At 41.3% G+C, this 26,917-nt stretch overlaps 2 protein-coding genes across 32 annotated transcripts in view; both read left to right on the top strand.

Annotated features, from left to right (window-relative positions):
• The window catches only part of LOC135249867 (calcium/calmodulin-dependent protein kinase type II subunit alpha-like), a 64,755-nt gene extending 54,876 nt beyond the window's left edge, over positions 1 to 9,879 (top strand). For all 3 annotated transcript variants that reach the window (XM_064325523.1, XM_064325524.1, XM_064325525.1), the window contains 4 exons: positions 1,827 to 1,902; positions 3,588 to 3,682; positions 4,860 to 5,105; positions 7,680 to 9,879. In XM_064325523.1, coding sequence (XP_064181593.1) covers positions 1,827 to 1,902; positions 3,588 to 3,682; positions 4,860 to 5,092 — 404 coding nt within the window. In that variant the 3' untranslated portion in view covers positions 5,093 to 5,105; positions 7,680 to 9,879. The remainder of the gene's footprint in view (positions 1 to 1,826; positions 1,903 to 3,587; positions 3,683 to 4,859; positions 5,106 to 7,679) is intronic.
• Positions 9,880 to 15,248: 5,369 nt separating this feature from the next.
• The window catches only part of LOC135249865 (hemicentin-2-like), a 45,853-nt gene continuing 34,184 nt past the window's right edge, over positions 15,249 to 26,917 (top strand). For 5 of the 29 annotated variants that reach the window (XR_010328811.1, XR_010328813.1, XR_010328812.1 and 2 more), the window contains exons 1-5: positions 15,252 to 15,556; positions 16,366 to 16,692; positions 17,061 to 17,315; positions 25,872 to 26,198; positions 26,591 to 26,842. Coding sequence is in view for 24 of the 29 variants with exons in the window: in XM_064325510.1 (XP_064181580.1) it covers positions 15,496 to 15,556; positions 16,366 to 16,692; positions 17,061 to 17,315; positions 25,872 to 26,198; positions 26,591 to 26,842 (1,222 nt within the window). In the remaining 5 variants the exon portion in view is untranslated. Of the gene's footprint in view, positions 15,557 to 16,365; positions 16,693 to 17,060; positions 17,316 to 20,048; positions 25,102 to 25,871; positions 26,199 to 26,590; positions 26,843 to 26,917 lie in introns of those variants that run through there. The other 24 variants (XM_064325499.1, XM_064325507.1, XM_064325518.1 and 21 more) reach the window with 14 other exon arrangements.

Here is a 26,917-nt window from a genome sequence, read left to right as displayed (position 1 = left end):
TTCCGTTGGTTGTTATCAATCTGCTCTGCGATTGGTGGAGCTCCTCTTATTTATTTTTTTTATGACATCACAATTGTCCTACTCCTATTTCACTATCTGTGGTTCAGCATCCTCCCCTTTAAAAGAAGAGTCTTTTTGTATTGGTACTGTATGTGCACGTATGATGTCTGTGTGTGCGTGTGTGTGGGGGGGAAGGTTGCTGTGGGACTATCTTGTGCCCTTAAGCTCCTCCAGGTGGTAGAAAACTAGGGGTGTACATTGATAAATTACACTGCTATTCAAAATGCCATACCATCAATTATCCACAGGCTCTGCTTGTATTTGCAACAGGGGTTCGAGCAAACTCTTATCACCCCATTGCCCTTCCTACCGTCTGCCACTAGAGTACAGTCTAATATCTTTTTTCTTTATGTAAAATCTTCATCCACCTTCCACCTGCTTAGAGGTGCACTGCATTCAGAATCCGATAATTAGCAGCGTTATATGAGAAGAAGCATTATAACAACATCAAGCAGGGCCTCACAAAAACAACAGGCCAGATTAATCATTGCCTGATAATCTGGAGGGAAATTATCACTGAGTTGAGTCTCTTCTTGTGGATCAGAGAGTCTCTGGTTTCGTTTAGTGTTCTGACAAGCTATCCCACAATGCATTTTTAATCCACCGAGCAAAGAATTTCCCAGCATCAGCATGAACGCTGTTCTGTGCTAATTTCAGAAATGGGCTTGAAAATGCTTGCTCGGTCCACTTTGTTAATCCCCGTTGAATGTCTTAAACAATTAAGGTCAAATCCCTGTTTACCATGATGTTATTCCTAACTGCAGCCCAGAGCTAAATCTCTGTGCAAAAGGTTTGATGTTGATGATGTAACAGGAGTTAGTGTGGCCTTGAGCCACTGGTGCAAGTCTGTGGATAGGAAGAAACTTATTTGTTGCAAAAAAAAAAACAAAAAACAAAAAAAGTTCAGAGTAATGAACTGTTCAACATGTACGAAAAACACATTTGTTCACTCAGATAAAGTACAGCCAACCACTTGGTTGGAACCTTCAAGTGATTAGAGGTCCTAGCATGGAGAAAATATTTTTTTTTTCTCTCCTACGGATAGGTTTGCATTTCCTCCCACTGGCATAGAGCAAAAGCTTATTTCCAATGACATCATCAGTGACATTTTTTGGGGGATACACACACACGCATATCCCCCGGCACACAGACAGCTACACACACACACACACACACACATTCCGGAGTTAAAACAGTTGTGAGGTCTTACAGTATATGTGCACACGAACAAAGCTGAATATGAACAGGAGTGACTGTACCACATAAACAAAGCTGAATATGAACAGGAGTGACTGTACCACATAAACAAAGCTGAATATGAACAGGAGTGACTGTACCACACAAACAAAGCTGAATATGAACAGGAGTGACTGTACCACACAAACAAAGCTGAATATGAACAGGAGTGACTGTACCACATAAACAAAGCTGAATATGAACAGGAGGAGCTGTACAGGGGGAATTACACAGGGCGATTGTTTGTAATCCAGTGTCAGAATAACACTATTATATGCCGGACACCTTTCCCAGAAATAGTCAGCGTGCTCTGAACTGACACATTTTTACAGGAGATGCTACATCTCAATGACAGCTCAAGGTGCTCCGAGGGGAGGTTTTTATATTGCGTTCGCTAGATAGACACATCTGCTCGGGGAAAAAATAAATTCGACCACAAGTGGCGTTTACTGCGACTGTCTCTGAGCAAAGCCCTCTGTGTGTGTGTGTGTGTGTGTGTGTGTGTGTGTGTGTCTCCGCTTGTTTTGCAGTGAGGAAGCAGGAGATCATTAAGGTGACAGAGCAGCTTATCGAGGCCATCAGTAATGGAGACTTCGAGAGCTACACGTAAGTGACAAGCTTTATATCCCTGAGCTATCGGCCTTCTTCTGAGATAGTCGGTATGAGAAATTTGTTCTTTTTTTTTTTTTTTTTAACAAAAAAATTCAGCTGGCAAATCCGTTTCATGGCAAGTACATACAGATATCAATCGCTCGACATTCCTACGACCCCAAAACAAACTTCTTTTTTTTTCTGTGGCTGCCTCAAAACTGGGAAACTATTCGTTTTTCTTTGAGCATCAAAAGCCAAATACTGTTTTTCACATTTGATTTTGTAACTTTAAAAGGAATTGCAGAAAGGGAAACCGCGGGTGATTCACGCCAAGCGTTTGCAAATTGTGAAATCTCTGGTTTCAGACACTTAAATTGAGCCATTTTGTTAGCCTATGAACATTTGAGCTGTGTGACCAACGCGCGGTGGTGATCAGGCTGAGGTCATGACTGAACGAGACATCAAGTTCCTTCCACGACTGCCAGAAAATGTGACAACATTAACTACATTGAGTTGTGGAAAGGAAACTTTATTAACAAATTTCTAAGCTACTTCATAAATATGCAGAAGAAAGTGCTGGGGGTAGGGGTGGGTGGGTCGTGTTCATATAAAATGATTTGTCTCAGAATTCACTTATTTTTCATGGTTTGAATTGTCATACGAGAAATACTCTTGAAAGTCATTTTGAAAGCCTTTCTAATGAATTACTTTTTTTTATTTAAATTTAAACATGACTCATTTATTTCGTAAGTGAAATTGCTCACTGCAGACGAGACAGGAAGGAATCCTGGTGGTGTAGACCCAAGCCAGAACACTGCTCCGTCTGTACGGACGGATAAGTCAGCGGCCTACGCCTCTCGTAGCGGAGTTCCCCTCTCCGCTTCTGCCTTTGCTGCTCAAGTGTAGCGTCAAATGAAGAGTAGCATTACAACCTGCATTCCTGGGGGGCGGGGGGGGGGTTTGGAGGTGACCCTGATGAGATTATCCAGGTCTCTTGCTGGGACCGGCTTGCTGCTCTTTCATTTTTGGGCATGGTTTCAGAGCGAGGCTGTGGTACGGTCCCGGGGCAGGGACTGGTATCGATTTGGTTTCAGTTCAGAAAATTTCAGGAAATGGATTTTCACTTTCGCCCGACGAACGGACAAACGCACGCAAAATGTTTGACGGGCCATTTCTATCTGTCGATCAAATTTTTCACTTCCTTAAATCTAATTTCGGGTTTGTCGACTGAAGTGAATTTTCCCCAGCCCCACGGCTGCGGCGTTTGTTTCGAGAGTCAGTCTGCTGGTCAGGACGAACCACATGGAAGCGCCGATTACCGATTGGCTAATGACAGAACGTTCTGGAATTCTCTTTGGGGGGGCGAAGGTCTCCTCGGGGGTCCTGCACCCAAATGTATCTCACAGTCTGTGGTACTTCCGAGCCTGTCTGTGTTTGCCCTGCTCTTGTGGCTTCCAAGCCTGTCTGTGTTTGCCCTGCTCTTGTGGCTTCCGAGCCTGTCTGTGTTTGCCCTGCTCTTGTGGCTTCCGAGCCTGTCTGTGTTTGCCCTGCTCTTGTGGCTTCCGAGCCTGTCTGTGTTTGCCCTGCTCTTGTGGCTTCCGAGCCTGTCTGTGTTTGCCCTGCTCTTGTGGCTTCCGAGCCTGTCTGTGTTTGCTCTGCTCTTGTGGCCCAGAGAGTGACCACCGCTCTCCCCTCGACAGGAAGATGTGCGATCCCAGCGTGACGGCCTTCGAACCCGAGGCTTTGGGGAACCTGGTGGAAGGCCTGGAATTTCACCGGTTCTACTTTGAGAACTGTGAGTGAGCCCCCTGAGCGCCGCGCCGATTTCCTGTCATGTGACGTACGAGGGCGGCAGGTGCGATCGGTGCATTTAGGCAGTGAGACACACGCGTGCACACGTGCACGTGCTCTCACACTGGAAATGTCAAGAAAGGAGACTCATAGAATATGGAGACATATAAAGATGTTAAAGGTATTTGTCCGTCATCAAAATACAACCAGATTGCGCTCTCTCTCTCTCACGCACACTCTCTCTCTCTCTCTCTCTCTCTCTCTCTCACACTCTCTTTCTCTTTCACACACACTCTCTCTCTCTCGCTTCCTCTCTGGCTCCACTGGGACCGTTTATGGAAGAGATAGACGCGGGGCGGAAGTGAAAAACGAAGCTAATTCTCATTAGTGGACGCCGCTGGTTTCGGCCGGCCGTGACTGCAAACAGCAGCTCATTATCTGTGTGGGAATACGCTGGGAATCGGCCTTCGTCACAGCGAGGGCTGGGGTCTGGTGTTCAGCCCCCATCGCGGGGAGAGCAGGGGTCTCATTTTCACAAAAGAGGAGAGCGCTCTAATGTGTGTGTGAAGCCCAATTACTGAGAGAGAGAGAGAGAGAGACTTTTTTACTTTTAATTTCCCTTTATTAATAACAATAAAAAGCTTCTTTCTACTCACAAATCCCCACTATTTACAAAAAAAGAAAGGAAAAGGTAAAAATTTCTACAGAGGGTTAAAATTAAAAGACTGACAGAACAGAAACAAAGACATAAAACAAAAAAATGAAAAACAGTTACCAGTAAAACGTAACAAAATTTCAAGAACTTTCAGCAATTCAAAACTTTTACTTTCATCAGGTTCGCAGATACACCCATCCATCCCTCAAAGTTATTAAAAATTGGCCAGCTTCCCCAATTAATGCATAACATGCATGCTCCAACAAAAGTCTTCCCATTACCAAACCTCTCACCATTTGAGCAGGATCTTGGAGAACGCTCCTCCTTACACACGGCCACTCTGACTGGTGCGTTTCGCTTCTTCTTCTTCTTCTTCTTCTTCTTCTTCCTCTTCCTCTTCTTCTTCTTCTTCTTCTTCTTCCTCTTCCTGTTCCTCTTCTTCCTTCTCTTCCTCTTTCTCTTCTTCTTCCTCTTCCTCTTCTTCCTTCTCTTTCTCTTCCTCTTCCTCCTCATCCTCTTCTTCCAGTGTGGTCGAAGAACAGCAAGCCGGTGCACACCACCATCCTGAACCCGCACATCCACCTTATCGGCGAGGAGGCGGCCTGCATCGCCTACATCCGCATCACGCAGTACATCGACTCCAGCGGCATGCCGCGCACCGCCCAGTCCGAGGAGACCCGCGTCTGGCACCGCCGCGACGGCAAGTGGCAGATCGTCCACTTCCACCGGTCCGGCACCCCCTCCGCCCTCACCAAATAAAATCACCCCCGGGGTAGGCCTCTCCTGACTCCCTCTCCTGTCCCTCTGAGCACCTCTCTCTCCTCACTCCTTCTCTCCTGCCTCCCCCTTCTCTCTCTCACTCCCTCTCTTTCAGTTTCTCTCATTCCTTCTCTCTCTCGCTCTGTGTCCTCTCTCCTTCTCTCTCTCGTCTCCTCCTGAAAGAGGCAAAGGCCTGTAAATTTGAGTTTGTGAGACATGGTGAGATTTTAACACCTTTTTAGGTTCCCGCATAGCAAAATTTGGTCTGGACTGACAGCACATGTTGGTCATGTATTAACTTAACTTGATTAACTTTAGGCTTCTGTTTAGCTTTGTCGCCTTACTCTGTTACGTGTCTAAGGGAGTGAAGTAACCCTAGTACATGTGACCACTAGTGTGAGTCGTCATCCTTCCCTGTCAGTGACATATTCTGTGGGCTTCAATTTCTCTGCTCACTTTGACTCTCTGAGGCTCCCCTCTGCTGACTGTGCAACCTGTGAGCGCCATCTGGTGGTGCGGATGCCAAACAGAAAGGACCTGTCTTTAAGGCCGAAGAGACCTTCTCAAAAATATACTAACATACTTAAGCACTTTCTGCCGCTCAGTTGCATTAATTAATCTCAATTAGAAATGAGTAATTTTCCCCCGCTTTCTTCATTGCTGTACCTGAGATTATGATCCGCACAAAAATATTTGGGGAAGTTGTTTAAAAAAAGAAAAAAAAAGAAAAAAAGAAATAAGAAACTGCCAGAGCACATTTTCTTAATGTTTTTTTCCCACCATGGGCCGAAAAGGCAGGCGGGACCTGATCAGGGGCCTCATTTATAAAATGGTCTCATCGTTTCGTTTCTTAAATAGCGGCTTACGCAGAAGACCGCAACTGAGCAGTTATTTATAAAATCGCACTTCAGTGTGCGTCCGGCATTTAACTGATGGTTAACTGATAAGGGGCAATGGTGAAGCAGGTTCCCAAGAGTTCAGTGCCACATTGGATATATATATCACAGGAGTATAAGACACGTATGCCATTTTCAACCCAAGTAAGCATCTTTTTCAGTCTTGGTTTTTTTTTTTTTAAATAAAAAATGATATATTTTTATAAATATTTTTCATAAATAGATAAAGCATAAGCTCAACTTGAGCAATGAGTTCAAGATTATGTTTAAGTTAAAATCCATTTTAGTAAATGAGGCCCCAGCTCTCCGGCTCTGAGATACTTTGTGAACTTCTGTCAGCAGCACAGCAATTATGCCTGATCAGGGGCCTCATTTATAAAATGGTCTCATCGTTTCGTTTCTTAAATAGCGGCTTACGCAGAAGACCGCAACTGAGCAGTTATTTATAAAATCGCACTTCAGTGTGCGTCCGGCATTTAACTGATGGTTAACTGGTAAGGGGCGATGGTGAAGCAGGTTCCCAAGAGTTCAGTGCCACATTGGATATATATATCACAGGAGTATAAGACACGTATGCCATTTTCAACCCAAGTAAGCATCTTTTTCAGTCTTGGTTTTTTTAAAATAAAATAAAAAAATAATATATTTTTATAAATATTTTTCATAAATAGATAAAGCATAAGCTCAACTTGAGCAATGAGTTCAAGATTATGTTTAAGTTAAAATCCATTTTAGTAAATGAGGCCCCAGCCCTCCGGCTCGGAGATACTTTGTGAACTTCTGTCAGCAGCACAGCAATTATGCCTGACCAGGGGCCTCGTTTATAGAATTGTTATTGGCTCTAAGATTAATACATAATCTTGAGATAATTTCCCAAGTTGTGCTTATGGTTGATTTATGAAAAAGTTGCTTACGTCAGTTTAAAGTTTCATATCTGCGTCTTATGCACCTGTGATATTTAAATCTCAAATAAACTCCAATAAGGTGAGTGCAGCCATGATTAAGTAAGTTTTCTCACGCAGTGCACGCTATTTATAAGATATCTCACAATGTCTTAAATAAAAAACACCGGGGATCGATCATGACCCATCAGTTGGTTATAAATAAATGTTATTCTTAAAGCGCAAACACAATCCACTTTAGGGATTCAGACAGCCTGAAATCAGCAGTACCTCCACATGACCACCAGGTAATTAACTGATGTTTACTATAAGCTTTACATAAAAATCATCGATTGTATTCAGCTCAAAGTGAGATTTTATAAATATCTGCTTAGTCATGGTTTTTCTGCATAAACCATTCTTTAAGATACTAAGACACTACTATTTAATTTTCAGTTTGATCATTTGACAGTTTTCTAAAGAGAACACTGGTGAGTCGTTGTGCTGAACTCTTGCAAGGCAAGTCCCTTACTTAACTAAATTAGGGACATCCTGACTTTGTGTTCATTTCCTGAGTAGTTACTGACACCATCCCCCCCCCCCCCCACCCACATCCCCCCCGGCCCCTTTGTATGTTCATATCCGCCTCAAAGTGAGATTTTATCAATAACTTTTTAGTCCTGGTTTTTCTGTGGAAACAATAATTTAAGATACAGTTTGACCCTGGTGAGTCGCAGTGCATTCTGTGCATATTCTGACCAGTTACTGACACCTGTCTCCTCTCCCCCCCCCCCTTTGTTTGCCTTCTAGTTGTGTTCTAAGGTTCAACACAATTTGAGAGGAGGAGTGTCTCCATGGTGCCGGTGACCAGCTGACTGAAGGGGGCGGGGCTGAGGGCCCATCCTCTGCATCTTTCATCTTTTACTTGAAACCCCTGCGCACCCCTGCTCCACCAACGCATATGGTATCATCCAACCCCTGCACACCCCTGCTCCACCAATGCATATGGTATCATCCAACCCCTGCACACCCCTGCTCCACCAATGCATATGGTATCATCCAACCCCTGCACACCCCTGCTCCACCGATGCATATGGTATCATCCAACCCCTGCACACCCCTGCTCCATTAATAAGAATGGTATCACCAAAACAAACAAACAAAAAAAACTATCACTAACCTTGCTGCTGTACATATCTGAGCTTTAGCCCTGTCCAAATAGTTTTGACTCTGCTTTAACCTTTCATTCGTTAGGCGCATGGATATTTACAACAAGGTTTTTCTTTTCCGCTACAGTTTTTGAGCTTTATTAATATTCAGAACTTGTGTGAATTACCATGCACGATTACCAGTGACCCTGTTTTAGGGTTGCTACCAATATTTTCACTGGTTCTGTTGTGACATTTAGGAAATGGACTTGTGCTACAGATGGAGATAACGTTTAAAAACAAGGGACTACTCTAAACTCTAAACGCTTTGATCCGACGGAGACAATGGATAATCACTTAATTTTCATGTCCTCCCCGTAAGCTTACCTTCCAGTTGACTGCAATGGTCATTTCCATTACTGTACCTAGCATGAGCCAATTTACTGTAAACTGCAGTATTTTTTTTGTCACTAAGTGTACTATATCACAGTTTATATATTATGTATATGGAAGCCCTGGTATATGTTTCCCATATCTCATTTAATGTGCACCAGTCAGACTTTTGATTATGGCGTATGGTCTGAAACCACATGAGTAAAATGGGCCTCAATCTTATTATGCAGGATCCTGGCAGTATTAGGCCCAAGTGTTTGGTCCAACAGAAAAGTGGGTCAGTCTATGATTCTGCGTTTCCCAAAACACAATTAAGTCCATCATATAAAAGCAAAAAAAAAGAGAAATGATTCAAATTGATGCAATACACCATTGTGGTCATTTTTGTAAACATTATGGGTATATATTTTTAGAATATTTGTGCGACAGTGTTTTCATATATAGATGTTGTTTTTTTTTTTTTGTTTTTTTTGATAATTCAGTGGCACCCCTATGAAGCTTCAGGCCCGGGACAAAATCTACTGGGAGGGCCGCTCTCAAAATATTTTGTGACAGAAAATTGTTACGCCCCCATAGCCTGGGCCCCCCCCTCAGGCCCCAGTTGCCCCCCCCTTTCTGCAGCCCTGCAGGACTGTCTCTCAATATTAGTAAATCGTTACAGCACTGGACATGGCCTAATTTATTATTATTTTTCACCAGGTATGAAAGGTTTGAAACATTGGAATGAAACCACACTTCCTACAGTGATTTACAGAGTTTAGAGAGAGAGAGAGAGAAATAGGTCATTTCTATTTCTTTGATTCTGACATTATTTTGTGGAAGACAGGGGTATTTTTATATAGCATATGTTGCATTTGTATATTAATTTTCTTTTTTTCATTGGTGTGAAAATGTATACAGAGACTTTCATGTAAGAACTTCCATTAGACAAGGTTGTGGTGTTTATTGAATGTTTACTCTTAGGTGTAAGGTAACTCTTCCAGGTATTTGGCACATGGATTGTTTAAAATGTCACACCAGAAGTATTTCTCTTCTCTGTGTACAAAAAGGGATAGCAAAAAAACAAACAAACAAAAAAAAAAAACCCAAAAAATAATTGTCTTAATATTTTGGTCTCAAAAGAAGTTGTTTTGCTTGGATTGGAGCATGCAGTTTGTACCGATTGTATGTGTTTTTTTAGAACTATTTAATACATATATATATTCACAATACTGTTATATTGCACAAGTAATTTTGACAGGCGAACAAAATGCGGATGAACTTTGATGATGAATATTAATTTCTACTTTAAGCATACTTGAGGGTATTTAACTTCCTGCCCCGCTACAAAAAAATAATGAAAATAATTAATTTTATGATTATTATCATTATTTTTTGTAATCATGGGACCAAAGTCAGATTTATTGACCTACAGCAGCTGGTGGTTTTGCTTTTTCACATTTATATTTGCTTGCATTTGCAATGGGCATTATGGTTCTCGCCAACGAATCTGCCCATTTCCTGCTACATACAAAGGATCACCCCCACCAATGAGATCACCCCCCTGTGTCTTTGTCCTTTCTTCTTCGGATTAACCGATTACCTATCAGACAAGCAACGCATAGATTTTAAACTGGCAGTATACTCCGTAAGAAGAAAGAATTTCAGGATTGAGAACCACCGGCGAACATGTCCACGAACACTGTTGTCGGTATATTCAATGAGAACACCGCACCGTTTAAAGTCACTCCACGCCGCTGGGGCGTGAATAATTATGAATAATTACGAGGCAGCTATTAACCGGGGCTGGAATCTCAACCAGACCTCCGTCTCGCGGCTACGCCATGGTTGTATAAAGACAACGGCTACGCGAGATCACAACACAAAACAAAAAGTTTAAAGTGTTTAAAGAGGCTTTAGTTTATGTAGCTATGCAAAAGAATAAAAAAAGGCGAAGAAGATGGTAGGCCTACGTTCGCCCTCTAAATCAGAGTAGGATGGAGAATGGAGTTTTGCTTGTACATTCGGCAAATGCGAGTTTAGACGAGGGGGTCCACTTTCTCTTATTTCCGAATGTGTGCTAGGCGTTTTGATGACTTGCTGAAACGAGTAGCACCATCCATCAAACATGCGGGAACTCACAGAATTTCCATCTCTGTAGAAGAGAGATTGGCGTTGACTCTCTGTACATTAGCATGTGAATTCAGCCCTCTGAACTCAACCGTGACATAACCAATATGTGATATTTGGACCAATAGCTGAGAGGGGGAGGTCGGAGAACAAGAAATAACTTATCGAAAAGTTCTCCCTGGAGGCTGTCGCCAACCGGCCAAAACCAGACTACTTTTGAAGCATCATTTCCTGTCTTGTGTTCCTGGTTGCTCACTAGCGCCACTACGGTTGGCTCCAGTATAGGTGTTTTCATATCCGGTTTCCATGTAAGTCTACGGTACAAATGCGGTCAAAATACAGTCAATAATTTTTTCTCATGAGTACAAATAGTCACAATATGTGTATTTTATTCGTCTTATGACTGTCCATGGGTCGATTTCATGATTTATTGTGTCATTTGAGCACTGTTATAATATTTGTTGTGGACCAATGAGGTACAGTTTGCGTCACTTCCTGATTACTGCGAGGGCTAAGCTACAGTAGGGGCTACAGTCTATGGTCAATGGGGTGGGAGGTGGCTCCGACCATGGTCCACCTGTGCGAAGTCAGAAAATGCAGGCATCCCATTTCGTAGTGATTTCATTATGGCGTGTGCTATTTACAGCTGCAGTAGACGACCATAAAATAATCATCCTCTGAAGTTTTTCGGTAGGCGAGTCATTTTTACTATTTCCTTTAGCCTACTTAACCAAATAATTTGTTGGCAGAAAGCGTAATCAGCTTGCTATATTTGGTAGTCCAGTAGCCTATGCTAAAACTTCGCAACTTCGGCTACCAAGCTATTTGACTAGCTAGTTAACCCTAACCGGCAAATATTCAATCTGTCAAACGTGTTTGACGGCTTGTCAGTCGTGTACATTCCGTAAATGTCTACCTGGGCCATGCTTCACGCATGTGGCAAAGCTACTATAATCCTGATTTTGGGATTAACCTTGCAAAATTTTCAGTTTCACGAAGCGAATTAAGAGTCTTAAGGTTTATTTGCTGAATAACATACAACACACGATGAAATCACACACACACAATTTAACGAAATTAACCATCTTTGTAAGACTGGCATTTAGAAAGGAACATGTTTTTAACATTTAAGAGACCGACAAGAGCATTTAAGACAGTGTTTCTCAGAATCGGTCCTGGGGGCTCCTTGCGTAGGCTATATTGGCTTTTCTCTATTGGGTTGGATGATTTACAAGAAAAAAAATAGCCTAATAATTAGAAATTCAATGTACATTATTTTTGTCTTCATGCACCAGGTGGAAAACTTGCTGTACAAATTGCGTTGTCATATTTACACGCCTGCAGATCAGTTATTAAAATACTGACAGTGTTAATTTTTTACTCGGTAGAAAGTGACTTGCGAACGATCGGTCAGCTAGCGTCACCCAGCAAGTGAACACCACAAACGCCGATGGAGTAGCTAGTAGCAGTTACTGGCTCATTAACTGAGTGTGGCGAAAACCTACGACGATAACTTGCTCGGTTAACAGCAGGTCTACCAGACAGTTATATGAAAATTAGCCTAGTCAAATCACCAGTAGCCTACACATCGTTCGTTCAGGTTGATGAGCTTTTCCGCACCCGACTGTCAATCACATTGTAAAAATCACAAGACCGCTTAACTCTATGGTTTTGGCTCCAAATCGAGAAAATGGCCCCGCCCGCCATTGAGCTTCAAAACGTGTTTTAGAGACCCACGGAGAGGCAATGGGTGACATCACAGTGGCTTTGTCCATACTTTTTAGTCTCTGGCTGTCGCACACTGCACCGTACGAACACACAACACCGCGTCTTTTTGCTGTAGGCCTACCATCGTCTTCGCATAGCTAGATAAACTAAAGCCACTTTAAACTTTTTGTTTTGTGTTGGAATCTCGCGTAGCCCTTCTCTTTATACAACCATGGCGTAGCCGCGAGACGGAGGTCTGGTTGAGATTCCAGCCCCGGTTAATAGCTGCCTCGGAATTATTCATAATTATTCACGCCCCAGCGGCGTGGAGTGACTTTAAACGGTGCGGTGTTCTCATTGAATATACCGACAACAGTGTTCGTGGACATGTTCGCCGGTACTTCTCAATCCTGAAGTTCTTTCTTCTTACTGAGTATACTGCCAGCTTAAGGGTTCATTCTAAATCGCTTATTTTAAGTCCTTGCATACTCTTTCACCCGAGGAGTACGCAAGGAAGAGATGCAAGGGTGAGGTAGGAGGACGGAGGAATCGATGCAGCACGCATTAGGCGAATGGAACGTTGCTTGCACAGTCAAGAGTCGGTCTGAAGTGACGTCAGTTACAGACGTGGCAGACGTGGAGAGGCGGGTCCACAGGTGGATTGTTTCTACGTCATGCGTTTCCGACAAAAAAAGACTTCCACAAAGGCATCCTCCGGGAGGCTCCTCGCTCCTCCAGGTAGCATTGCAACGGATTAGAATGTCATCAAAGATGGCGGACCTTGATCGCGAAGACAAGGATGGATAAAATAAGCGATTTTTGTTTGGAGGACTCTGCCCTCTAGTGGAAGTAAGCAGTTTAGGCATTTTTTCTTCCTTGACTCTTGTCCTACACATGGCAAAAGTAAGCTCGAACCCCCCAGTTTTTTTATTTTTTATTTTTTTAAACAGTACCAGAAGGTCTTCTTTCACCAGTTCATGTTTATGTTTTACCTTTATTTAAAAGATGTATTTCTGCCTGTCACTTTTGAACTGTAAAAAAATGTAATGTATTTATATATATAAATTAAAAAAGTGCTATTACTGTATTTTACAGACACATGGATGGAGCAGACTGAGTTGGTGTGGCTTGCCATACATGAAGTATTGCAAGCCAATTCAAATATGGTGAAGTTGTAAAAATATACTTTTAAAAAAAGTAGTAACTTATATAAAAAAGGTCAAAGCTGGGAAACATTGATAAAGGTGTGTTCATTCATCAGAACCAACCGATTGGGGAATGTAGTTAGAAATGACTTTTGATCTAACATCAGCCAACAGAAGCCGTGGCCATTTTCCATCGATGGGTCAACAGCAAACATCAGAAGCTTAACAATAAATCAAACCAGTTTTCCGTTGGAGGGGCAGCACAGGCCAGACACGTTCTGTGTAGCTAAGTTCTGTCCGATCAACTTTCTGCAAGCACATCATAAAAACTATGAAATTAATTTTTTTTTCCTACAGTGTCATCTGAGCAAAATGGAGGGAGACAAGGGAAATTGCTGAGGGTGGATACTGGTGGAGCCGGTGCAAAGTCTACTGTTAGTCAGTTAGTTAGTTAGTTAGTTTTTATTTGACAGATTGTCGTGGGATGCATTGTGGTCCCTGATGGTGAAAAACCTGTGAATACCTTTCTCATGACGGTTATTTCCGTCTTCAGAACGAGATCCCACAACTCATTTGCCTTAGGTATTTTTAGGTAGGTGACAAAAATGTGCCCCCCCCACACCCCACCACCACAAGAGCTCGCAGTGCACTTCCTGTGTGGCACGCCACTCGGCAACAGGCACGGTGGCCGCTCAGCCAGGTGGCTTATGGGAAAAGACTGGTTTCCAAAATAACTTTCAGTGGAATGTGGCTTTGCATCAATTGTGCTTGTACGTTTGTGTGAATGAAACGATGGGCTTGTGTGCACTTCTGATCAATGTAATTTATCCTACTGCAGAAATGATTGTAATTTAAAAAGGAATGAGTTTCTTGTTTTTTTTTTTTGTTGGTCTTTTTCAAAGTTTGTTTTAGCTTTTGCTGAGGATATCACTGCTGTAATCGCAGACTTAGTGGTGTTTCACAAATTAAATGATATTCATCAACTGCCCGGCTGAGCTGTACACCTCATTTCAACCGTGTTCTTAGCTTTAGCTGAACGCTGATGATTTTTTAAATACCCCCCGTTCTCCCTAATTTGGAATGGCCATTCGAAGTTCCGTCAATTGGTAAAACTCTATATATAGTTTATATAGTAAAAATCATGCATTAAATGCAATTCAAAGTACTTATCATAAACTCAAGATAAAAAATGCCGGACATTTAAAGTTATCTGCACTCCATCGCTAAAAAAACCCGCCGCTTTTGGCATGAGAGAGAGAGAGGGAGAGAGAGAGAAAGAGGGGGGGAGAGAGAGAGCGCAGACACGCGTGTGGTCTCCATAGAAAGCACACAAGGCCAACTGCCACTTCCTATCCCTCTGCCGTTGTCACGGACACATGAAAAATGTATGCTTCTTGAGCCAGTCAGCGGGTGGGCTTGCGGGTAACCCTCCGAATGCAACCCTTCCCATCCCCGGGCGATGCTGGAGCAGTTGGCGCTGGCGCTAGGTTGGGGGCCAGTCCATGCTGGAACAGCGTTCTAAAAGTATGAGACAACCAGCAGCCCCGAAATGAAGGTTTGAATTGTATATTGCACCAGGATGCTACAGACACAGACACAGACACACACACACTCCCTCACTTTCTCTCTCTCACACTCACACACACACACACACAGAGGTCTCTGGCCTCCTGGGAACCCTGACAACAGTATGTCGCAAAAGAAAATATTCTGCGTGTCTTAAGACACCACTGTGGTTGATCTTGATAAATGAAAAAGATGTAGCTCTGTTGTGGAAAAATAGGACCAAATATTATCACTTGCTGTATAAAGTAAAGCACATGACGCACATGAAAACATTGCTGCAAAAAAAAGAGAAGTGGTTTCAACAGTTCTATTCTGTTTTTTTCTCCTCTAGAACTTCCTCTTTCCTCAGGAAAGAAATACACGTCTGCAGTGGGGTCAGGGTTACGCAGGAACACTCGTTGCTAAAATACACCTCCCTCAGTCCCTCAGAGTTTATCGGAGACGGCATCGAGACCGTTTTTCGCGTTTGGCGAAGAGGCTGCTTGAGTAACGGTGGCGTGCGTACCTATCCGGGACTCCTGTGTCTGTCACTTGTTTTAGCGACTCCTGTCCTGTGCGATGAAGAGGATGCTGCCTGCTCTTCTCAAACTCCTGCTGGTTTTAGCCGCAGTGTCACACGGTAAGCGTCACGGTAAAACAGTGTGGATATTTCAGCCTGTTTTCCTCACGGCCGCATCGTCTGTATCAGTAAATCGGCGGATACCTGGACACGTGGATCAGGGTTGCTGTTGAAGTGCAGAATTCGCTAAAATTCACAGTAGGAATTTGGACATTTATGCCTGAAGTGTGGAGTTTGGAGGGTTCAAATTCAGCAAATTTTGAGAGATGCATTAAGGCATCTATTTTTGTTTTGTGCATAAAATACATGATATAAAATGTATATGTAATTAATTAACATTAATTTATTAATGAAACTTCATGAATAAATAAAGGAATAAAAACAGAACCTAAAAGGTTTTTATGTACCCAGCATATGTACCCTTTCACTCTCAACAGTGTTTAAAACAGCTCGTAGCTTGTCATTTTTAACACACTTCCCTGTCTATTTAAGGACAGCAAATGTGTGTTACTGTCAACATAGCCTGTGTTAAAAAAAGTTTCTCTTTGTAACAAATAAATTATATATGTGTAGCTCATAACTTGTAACTTTGACACAAAACATTTTGAAAGAAACAGAAGTAGTGGCACAAAGCATGCTGGATATTAACATCCTTTTTGAGAGTGAACAATGATTTTGAAAGATTGAAAATAGAACAAACTCTATGGGTTCTGTTTTCTAAAACGGTACTCAATGCCGCTATAAGATGTTTCTGCAATATTTTTTTTTTTGCGAAGTGAAACTCAAATGTAAAAAACTATATTTCAAATCAGTCTACTGAATTTGTTTCACGTCATGAATTGTGAAAATAATTTTTCCCCCTCTTTTAGGCACAGCAACCTTCTGCGACATCACAGAGAATAAAGCATCAGTCCAATGTTACGGAGCTCTGGGACAATCAGTCTCTATACATCCATTAAACACCAGTTTTAAAATGAATGAATTGATAGTCAGGTTCCAAGATAAAGAGTTTTTCCGATACAAAGAGAAAAACAAAACTCCTGATGGAACCTGTCAAAACCGCTGTCAGCTCATGAAAAATGGGACATTACGGCTGGACCATGTGAAGAAAAGTGATTCTGGGATATATGCCATTAATGCATTTAATGAAACGGGGAAAAACAAGCTGAAAATAAACATATCTCTGACCATTCAAGGTAAATCATTACTTTGTCTATTAAACATGTAATATTGCAGATTAATTTATCTTGTACAATAAAATAAAAAAATGACTACAAAACCCGCAACCACACTGAACCCAAGGCTGGCTGAAACTGCACATATTATTAAACACGTTAGCTGAAAATTGAAAAATATAGTTATTTACATTAAGTATAGCATATTCTAATTCTCTGGAAAATCCATTTGCAATGCAGTTCAGGCCAAATCTTTAGTTGAGCATAAGCGCATATGAAATGAATGGCCTTTGTAGGGTCTCCATAGAAAGTATTGTTGCTGTTGGTTTATTTTCTTTGAGGGCTATTTTAGCTTGTTTTTAATCTTGCTTGTTTCCATCCCCTTGAAGACCCGGTGTCGCGTCCTGCACTGTCCCAGCTCTGTCTGTCCCATGGAGAAATTAGGGCGTCCTGCTCCAGCACCGGGGAGGACCCCCAGTACAGCTGGACTCTGAATAACAGTCTCCTGGATGGGGGGGTGGCGTTCCTCAGCAATGAGACTCAGACTATCATACTGAGGAGGAACGTGTCTGGATCCATCACCTGTATAGCCAGTAACCGTGTCAGCAGCGAAAACACCACCCAGGAACTACACAAGTGTCAGGGTAGGATGCCCAGTCATCTGGAAGCCACGTATTAATGGCTTATTTGCTATGCAATGCTGTGAGAATTCCACATATTAAAAATGACTATAATAATAATAATAATAAATACTTTGTATTGATTGAATTTCACTCCTGATTTTTAAACCACTAAAGGATGAAATATCAGTTAAAAATAAATCTATGGGCAATAAAAACCCTGACAATAAGACCGCCGCCAACAGAACACATAAACAATTTTTATGAAAGAACATGGACAGCTACGAGACTGACGTTTGTGTGTTATAAGTGTCGTCTTCCCAGTGTGGGCTATTTTTTTTTTACGTGCATATTTTTCTGAAGCACACTGCTGCTTTCTGTTCTTAGGTGCTAGAGTAGCTCTGTGCCGATGCTAGATGCTCTCTGTTTTCCATTTGCGTGAATACGTTTCACTTTAAAAGTGTCTGTTGACATATCTTGTATGATTGTGGTATGATATGACTAGACTAGACCTAGGCTTTATCTGGTCTAAACGGCCATTAATGAAAATATAAAGAAATGTGCAATTTTCACTGAATACATCATGAGGTTTATGGTATATGCATAATCTTTTACAAATAACCTTATTAATTATGAAAGATGCAGAGGTCCTATGCTGAGTAAAATGACCGCAGGCTTTTGATGCTTTATCTAACTGGATGCGCATATGAACCATCTTTTGGGCGCTTTAATAATATTGCATGCATTGTTAATATTGAAATGTGAGCATATTCTATTAAACACTTGAGCAAATATTCATCAAATAAAATATGTGCACTAATATTGCTGTTTGGATCCGCTTTACTTTGCGAAATGGTGCCCCATTTAAAATTTTTGAAACTATGATCTATGTGGGGCCCAGTAGTGTACTCTATGCAGAAGAAAATAGATTTCTTAATGGTTCCAGAAAGACTCATGTATTCTCAGACTTCCTATGTTGCACTGTACCCCACAGGACTTGGAGCCCCTGTGATTTGTACCTTGGGAGACAAGACCAAGATAGAAGTGAGGATGAATGCCTCGTTAAACGCCTCGTCTCTGCTAAATAATACAGAAATATTCTTTAGGGCTGGAGGGGCAGAAATGGTGTCTGCTGTCTGTGCGAGTCGTCCCCACACTCCAAATAAGAATTCCGATTCCCAAAACACTTGTGGTAAGGGACTGTTCTCGAATGATAATGCACTTATGACCGAAGGTGTGTGGTTAGGACTGAGTTTCAGAGCTCCAAATGTAGGCCAATCACTTAAAATATTCAAAATATTTTATAAACACAACAAAAATACGCCATGCATTTCATTTTCCCTGATTTGCAAATGAAAAACTCCCAAAACAGAGAATCTCTACACAAATGGCAAGCCAATCAAAGCTCACCACATCTACAGAATCATGTAAATGAGGCTTTTATTAATTTTTTCCCCTGTGCTGTTTGAGTAAATCACATGTCCATATACTACAAGTCGTATTATTATTTGTTTTTGGCAAGTATCATGTGACTATCTTGGCCACGACGGGACAGTAAACTGTCGCCGGCAGCCCCACAGGGGCGGTGCATTACTGGGAGGGACGCGGTCGTTAGGGATAAAGCTTGCTCCTTGCTCCAGCGACTCCTGCTTGCCGTCCACGCGCGCGTGGCTAGCTCTCCCTGCGCACGGCGTATGATTGGGTCTCCTCCGCCCCCGCTCTGTGTGCACGCCGCTTGCGGCTTCGGTGTGACAAAAAGCAGCTGGCTGGCAGGCGCGTATTTTTTTCAGGAGACTGGTGGCTTGCTTTCACTCTCCCGATTCGGCTGCTGGAGCCATTTATGAGCTCGCTTGGACATAGTTTGTGCGTCCGACATTCTAAATTTGAGTGAGATCGGAGATACCAATTTTTTTTTTAAAGATAAGAAAAACATGGCCTCAGCACTGGATAGAATTTTGAACGTTTAAATATAGCTAAATTTCACTTAAAATCATCCAGTAAATAGCCACTGTTTTGGTCTAGTTTTGAATTCAATAATCATAATCATAATTACAATTACAGTTACATATTTTAAAAAAACCAAGTATACTACTATCTCCAGTATAACCTATACTCTGATAATTTTCCTCATGGTTTTACCTACTGCTTGGCCATTTGCTACTAAACACTCTTCACGTTTTTGTTGATTTTATTTGTCATTAACAAAGACCCTTAACACTCTGACCATCCAGGTTTTGCCCAGGAAGTGTTCAGGCAGACATACACTCTTTACAAACTTACTTGTAATATAAACGTGTGTGAAACATCTTTGTAAATGCTTATTTATTTCCCCACTTTTTTTGGTTTTCTTTGTCCCCTTAATTGCTGACCAGAACTGTAGCTATGATTGCTGATGTGTTTTGTATTCTTTGCACCACTGTATTGCAGTGCCAATGATAGTTGCTGTTTGATTGACATTCCCAAAGCCTCTGACAAGATAAAGTGAGAGAGACGATGTACAGTAATATACACCGGTTCATCGTGATGCTGTCATAAATATGTGATCTTGGTTCTCTTCAATATTCCCAGAGAACGTAATGCTTCCTTTGGTGCTCGGAGTTTGCTTGTTACTTATGGCACTGCTATTGGGGACATGCTGCCTCTACAAGAAGAAGCAAAAGCAAGCAAAGACCAGCGAGAGAAGTTTGAGAAGTGTGGGACCAGGTGAGAAGTGTGCTTTGCTGAGCTAAAATGTCACAAATTATATATCATATCGTAAATGCTTTGAATGCCTCTCCAATACCCCGGCCTCTTTAGTATGGCTGTGCTTTCCTGGTGATATTGCATTTTTGTATTCTTGAGAGAATCAATGATGTTGCTCTGAACAAACTTGGCCACTAAATGATTGTAATGTAATGTAATGTAAAGTAACATAATGTAATGTAATGTAATACTATTCAATATCATATAATGTTATGCAATGCAATGTAATGTAATGTAATATAATGTAATGTTATGCAATGCAACGTAATGTAATGTAATATAATGTAATGCTATCCAATTCAACGTAATGCCATGTAATGTAATGTAACATAAGGTAATGCAATGTAATGTCGCTCCCCAGGTGACAGGTGTGAGGATCCCCAGGAGTTGGTGTACTGCCAGGTGCAAGTGGTCAAGAAAAAGGAACGCCCAAAAAAGCAGGAGCAGGACCCGCAGGTGGCCTACGGTGAGGTGAAAGTGTCCGGCAAGTCTAAGGCCGCCAGACGCACACCCAACGAGCAGGCAGACACGATATACTCCGGCATCCGCACGTAGGTCCGGCCAATCACAGAGCGGCCTTACCCTGCCTGCACAAGCCTTTCGCCGAAGTTAGGCCGAGTAATCAGATTTCAAAAATCCCAGGGATTTTCAACAGGAAGTGCAGCATTTCAGAGGAAAGACATTTTTAGTATTGAATCTGCACATCTCACAGTTTTTTCTTAGTTTGAGGAACTGTCATTTTCCCCTCAGTCAGCTGTATGGGAAGATTAGTGTTATGCAAAATAGATATTGTCTGTTAGTACCAGTTTTTCCCATATAAAAGTGGAAGGCTGAGATCCACAGACATTTGTAACATTAATAAGTTATAATCGTGTTCCATTGATTTATATGATTTTCTAATTAGAAACAAAAAGCATACACGGGAAAAGTTGATGACTATATGTGTTTACCCCATAGTACCTTGTAAAATACTCCAAACATAACAATCATTTATAGTATAAGACTGAGTTTGAAAAGCACAAGGTGTGGGCGCAAGGAATTGCGTGTTATGCATTCAAACTACAACGCGCTTCTCGTCACATTAATACCGCTAATTAAATCAACCGGCAGTAAACTGTGTCGGAGAAATTAGCTGTTTCAACTCGTCGCTACACGAAACACTGCACAAAAAATTTATTGCCAGTCATTTCGGTGTCACCTCCCTCTGATGGTGTCACCCTGTGCGGTCCGCACCCCCTGCACGCCTCTGAGCACAAGTACGTTTTGTATGTATTTGCCTTTAGCGCAAACTTTTTTTGTTATTTATTTGGACAGAACAAATTAAATACTGAGGAACTCGTAGGTTGCATTTAAATTTTTGATCTATTTCTCTATAACATTCTTCTTTTGCATGTATCTTATTACATTTTCAATCAAATGTTTACCCCAGATAAGCATAAGCATGCTGTTATTGCTAAAATCTGTTTCAAATATATATATAATTAGCCGTTCCGGGATGATCCATGCGTGTGGAGTAAAGATTCACTTTGTAGTGAAAGGGCGACAAGGCGAAGCAGGGAATTTGTGAAGATTCCTAGAATAAGGCTGTTTAAGGAATGAAAGACCTTCTTTTAAGTGGCTAAAGCAGAACTGCAGAAGAGAAGCAGAAATATCGACGCAGCCTGAATTGTGCAAAAACTCCGTTTCCAACCTCAAGCGCGGACACCCACCGCATGCATAGTGGCCGCGAGCGCACGACGCGCGTACTACGCGCGTAAGACACGGAAGCGCAAAACAGGGAAGTGGTTTTATAAAACTGGCAGGCTGATACAAGTGTTAAAAGAGCTGCATTTAGTTCGCCGGGGGTGGGGGATTGTGGTTTGGCTGAACGCTTTGGGCTGAGTTGCACAGAAGACCATCTGCTGAAGACCATCTAAAATTGGAGAAACGGATACAAAAATCTTTACTGCTGATTTTTAAAATTAATTTTTTATTTTTTATTTTTTACATTTTTTTGGCCTGTTGGTGGCGGGGAAGAAAAATCAAGGTTTTGTTTATTAGCACCACAACTTTCTACAATATAAAGGACCTCAGCCTAGTCTGCTACGGTACGCAAATAAATGCCGTTTGTGAGGTGGGTTCCGGTCTGGCGCTCCTGCATCGAAGTCTTCCATTTAAACGCCTCTCAGATTCTGGTCAAGTCAAGTCAACACTTCGGGCTGAAGTGCACAGAATTAACTTTATGAGCTGGAAGAAGACAGCCATCGCTGCAAAGCTGCTAAAGACCATCTAAAAATTGGAGAAATTGAAAAATTATTATTATTATTATTATTTTAATTATTTATTTAATTTAATTTTTTATTTTTTTTTATTTCAGACAGAGGTGCTGCCCACCAGACTTCGAGTTGCGTAGTGCTGTTTTACATGAATTGCTTTGATGATTTTTTAAATTTTAAATATAAAACTTACTTTTTTTTTCTTGGGCGGTAACTCCTTACCTTTGGAATGACTGAAAGGAATAATTGCGCTAATGTTGAAACCCTACTATAGATATAACCCTCTGCTATCAGAACCCTGGTTTTATAGTCTGATTCGGTGATTAGAGATTATTCGTTATCACTCTGGTGCAGTTGAATAAACGAGACATGGATGGATTCACAGTAAAAAGTCCAGTGTTAATTCAACTCTAACAGTTTTTTTTGAGTCCACTCTGGCCATACACTGTAAACTCTGTAAGTCTGATTTAGCATTTCACTGCGGAAGAGTCATCGGTTTGAACAACAGAAGAGACAATGACATTTAAGGCTGTTCTTGGGTGATTGTATTCAGAACTTGGTTTGTTATACACTGATTGATATAATTCACTATAATGCGCCAAAGTAGATTTGACACACGCTCAATTCCAATCCATAAACAGAAGTAAAAGATGGGTTAGCCAGAATACTGATACTAATGAATGCATGTTCTGTAATGGATTCAACTTTCATTTATATATCACCACCCCCCCCACCCCACCCCCCAAAAACACTTGCTGATTAGAACAACCGGCTAAACATTCTACTAACTATCCTTCCCTTTTACATTGGAGTTGCTTGGGCGCAGATATTAATTTTGAAAATGAGAAAATTTTCAAACAGAACTCTTTTCAGGTGCTTTTTTGACTTTCAACTTTTATTACAGAACGTTCAGAGTGTTTTCTTTACAACACGACTGTATTTATTTTATGTTTCATTTGAAAAAATAACCATTTAGAATATTTCAGTGTCCTGTGTGACTGAGTGAGTATTTTTTCTTTTTTTAAAAAAGTAAAACTGTCGAATTTGATTCTGTTATTGGTAAACATTCGTGTAAGTTAATTTGAATGATTAAAAATGCTGAATAAAAAATTGTCAGATAATTGTCAGCAGCCATGAGTCTTTCATTCATCAATGTACAACTACAAATAATTTCATTATAATATTACTGGCATTTTGCAGACACTCTTATCCAGACTGACTTATGCAGCTTACATTGTTTTTACATGCAACTCGCTGGGGTGTGCAGAGGCAATGTTTTAGTGAGGGGGCGGGGCCTATGCACCGCATGCCAATGATTCCGGAACACAGAGCCCTGTTTCTGTCCCGCGCATCATTTTTTAAAATGGCTGTAACAATTGTAAGATGCTATTCTACCATGCAACCACTAGGGGGCAATATAAAACTGGCCACGTCAGTTTACAGAAGACTAATACCTCAGTTATATGAGTAAGAGAACCCTGGCTCATGAATAATATTTGGGGTGGGAATAAACATGGTGTGCCAGAGAACCTCACAAATAGTAGAAGTATAACATTTGTTTTATTTACTATACAAAGTTTTAGTCAAAAACATAAATCATGAGTTATAAACAAGACAAAATGAAAGGCGACCAGTGCCACCAGTAACCTAAATCATGCAAAAAGTATGAGTGTTCCACTTCTATCACATATGTTAGGCAATGACAATACATTTTAAATTCAACATTCATCAATCTACTTAGTTACCTTAACAGTCACTTAACCTGGGAACCTAATCTAATATAACCTAATCTATAATAGGTAGTGTAGCAATGTCAAGAGGTAAATTAGAATATACAAAAACATAGAAAATATACACTTGTTAAAATGCACGCAACATGACATAGGATATAGATTGTTACATTACCACAATCAACATCACAAAATGGATAACAGGAGGAGGCCAAAAAGCAGAACATGGCCTTCGAACCCCTTGAAGCCTTCTAAGCCACATATAAATCCACCCAAGGACTAATGAAAAAAGGATGAAATACGTTGTCACTGTGACAGTAGGAAAATTTCAATGCCCCCTCCCCCCCCCCCAATACTGTATGTACAGAGAGATAAAAAAACTCATCACCTTCTCATCACACAAGCCCACACACACGCTCTCTCTCTCTCACACACACCCAAACACATACACACACATGCGCACACACACACACACAAGCACACATACACACACACACACACACACACACACACAAGCACACATACACATGCTCACACAAACACATACACATACACACATGCACACATATCCAGTTTGCAACAGCTCATGCTGCTGTGCCAATACTTCAAGCAAAGTGCATTTACTGCATTCAGACCTTTTCATGATATGAATATGATAGCCTCATATACAGTCACATTTCACAGTGTTGATGACACATTGCGCAAAGATGCCCTCTTTGAATTTGGCTTGTTGGATGTGAGATCTACTGTATATAATAGAGAAGTAGTTTCAGAAGTTCTATTGTTTTTCATCTGAAGATCTTCCTCGTTTCTCAATAAAGAAATGTGGTCAGGGCTACACAACACCCTCTAGTGTGAGTCTGACACTCTTGGCTGAAATACAGCTCCCTCAGTCCCTCAGAGTTTATCGGAGACGAAATCGAGACCATTTTTCGTGTTTGGCGAAGAGGCTGCTTGAGTAACGGTGGTGTGTGTGTCAGTCCCGTGTCTGTCCCTTGCTTCAGCGACTCCTGTCCTGTGCGATGAAGAGGATGCTGCCTGCTCTTCTCAAACTCCTGCTGGTTTTAGCCGCAGTGTCACACGGTAAGCGTCACGGTAAAACAGTGTGGTTATTTCGGCCTGTTTTCCTCACGGCCACATCGTCTGTATTAATACATCGGCCGATACCTGGACACGTGGATCAGGCTGGCTGTTGAAGTGCAGAATACGCTAAAATTCACAGTAGGAATCTGCACATTTATGCCTGAAGTGTGGAGTTTGGAGGGTTCAAATTCAGGAAATTTTGAGAGATGCATTAAGGCATCTATTTTTGTTTTGTGCGTAAAATGCATGATATAAACATTAACATTAATTTATTAACGAAACTTCGTGAATAAATAAAGGAATAAAAACATAACCCAATGTACCCAGCATTTGTACCCTTTCACTCTCAACAGTGTTTAAAACAGCTCAAAGCTTGTCATTTTTAACACGCTTCCCTGTCTAGTTAAGGACAGCACGTGTGTTACTGTCAACATAGCCTGTGTTAAAAAAAAATTATCTTCGTAACAAATAAATTGAATATGTGTAGCTCATAACTTGTAACTTTGACACAAAATATTTTGAAAGAAACAGAAGTAGTGGCACAAAGCATGTTGGATATTATCATCCTTTTTGAGAGCAAACAATGCTTTTGAAAGACTGAAAATAGAACAAACTCTGGGTTCTGTTTTCTAAAACAGTACTCAATGCCGCTATAAAATGTTTTTTTGATAAGTGAAACTCAAATGTAAAAAACTATATTTCAAATCAGTCTACTGAATTTCTTTCACGTCATGAATTGTGAAAATAAATTTTTTTCCCCCCTCTTTTAGGCACAGCAACCTTCTGCGACATCACAGAGAATAAAGCATCAGTCCAATGTTACGGAGCTCTGGGGCAATCAGTCTCTATATATCCATTAAACACCAGTTTTGATATTGTTGAATTAAAAGTCGTTTTCCAAGGTAAAGAGTTTTTGCAATACAAAGAGAAAATCAAACCTTCCGATGGAACCTGTCAAGACCGCTGTCAGCTCATGAAAAATGGGACCTTAAGACTGGACCGTGTGATGAAAAGTGATTCTGGGATATATACCATTAACGAATTTGATAAAGATGGGACACACAAGCGAAAGAGAATCATATCTCTGACCATTCAAGGTAAATCATTACTTTGTCTATTAAACTTGTAATATTGCTGATTAATTTTCTCTTAAAAAATAAAATAATAAACGACTACAAAACCCGCAACCACACTGAACCCAAGGCTGGCTGAAACTGCACATATTATTAAACATGTTAGCTGATAATTTAACAATGTAGATATTTACTGTAACTGCAACATATTCTAACTGTCTGGAAAATCCATTTGCAATGCAGTTCAGGCCAAATCTTTAGTTGAGCATAAGCGAATATGAAATGAATGGCCTTTGTAGGGTCGCCATAGAAATGACTGTCGCTGCTGACCCAACCAAAGTCCCTACTGTTGGTTTATTTTCATTGAAGGCCATTTCAGCTTGTTTTTAATCTTGCCTGTTTCCATCCCCTTGAAGACCCGGTGTCCCCTCCTGCACTGTCCCAGCTTTGTCTGCCCCATGGAGAAATTAGGGCATCCTGCAACAGCACCGGGGACCCCCAGTACAGCTGGACTCTGGATGACCGTCCCCTGGATGGGAGAGTGGCATTTCTCAGTGATGAGACTCAGACTGTCATACTGAGGAGGAGCGTGTCTGCATCCATCACCTGTACAGCCAGTAACCGTGTCAGCAGCGAACACACCACCCAGGAACTACTCAAGTGTCCAGGTAGGATGACCAGTGATCTGTAAGCCACATATCGGAGGCTTATATGCTATGCAATGCTGTGAGAATTCCACATAT

Source organism: Anguilla rostrata, chromosome 3, assembly GCF_018555375.3.
Source record: "Anguilla rostrata isolate EN2019 chromosome 3, ASM1855537v3, whole genome shotgun sequence".
NCBI lineage: Eukaryota > Metazoa > Chordata > Actinopteri > Anguilliformes > Anguillidae > Anguilla > Anguilla rostrata.
This window is presented reverse-complemented; position numbering and strand designations above follow the sequence as displayed.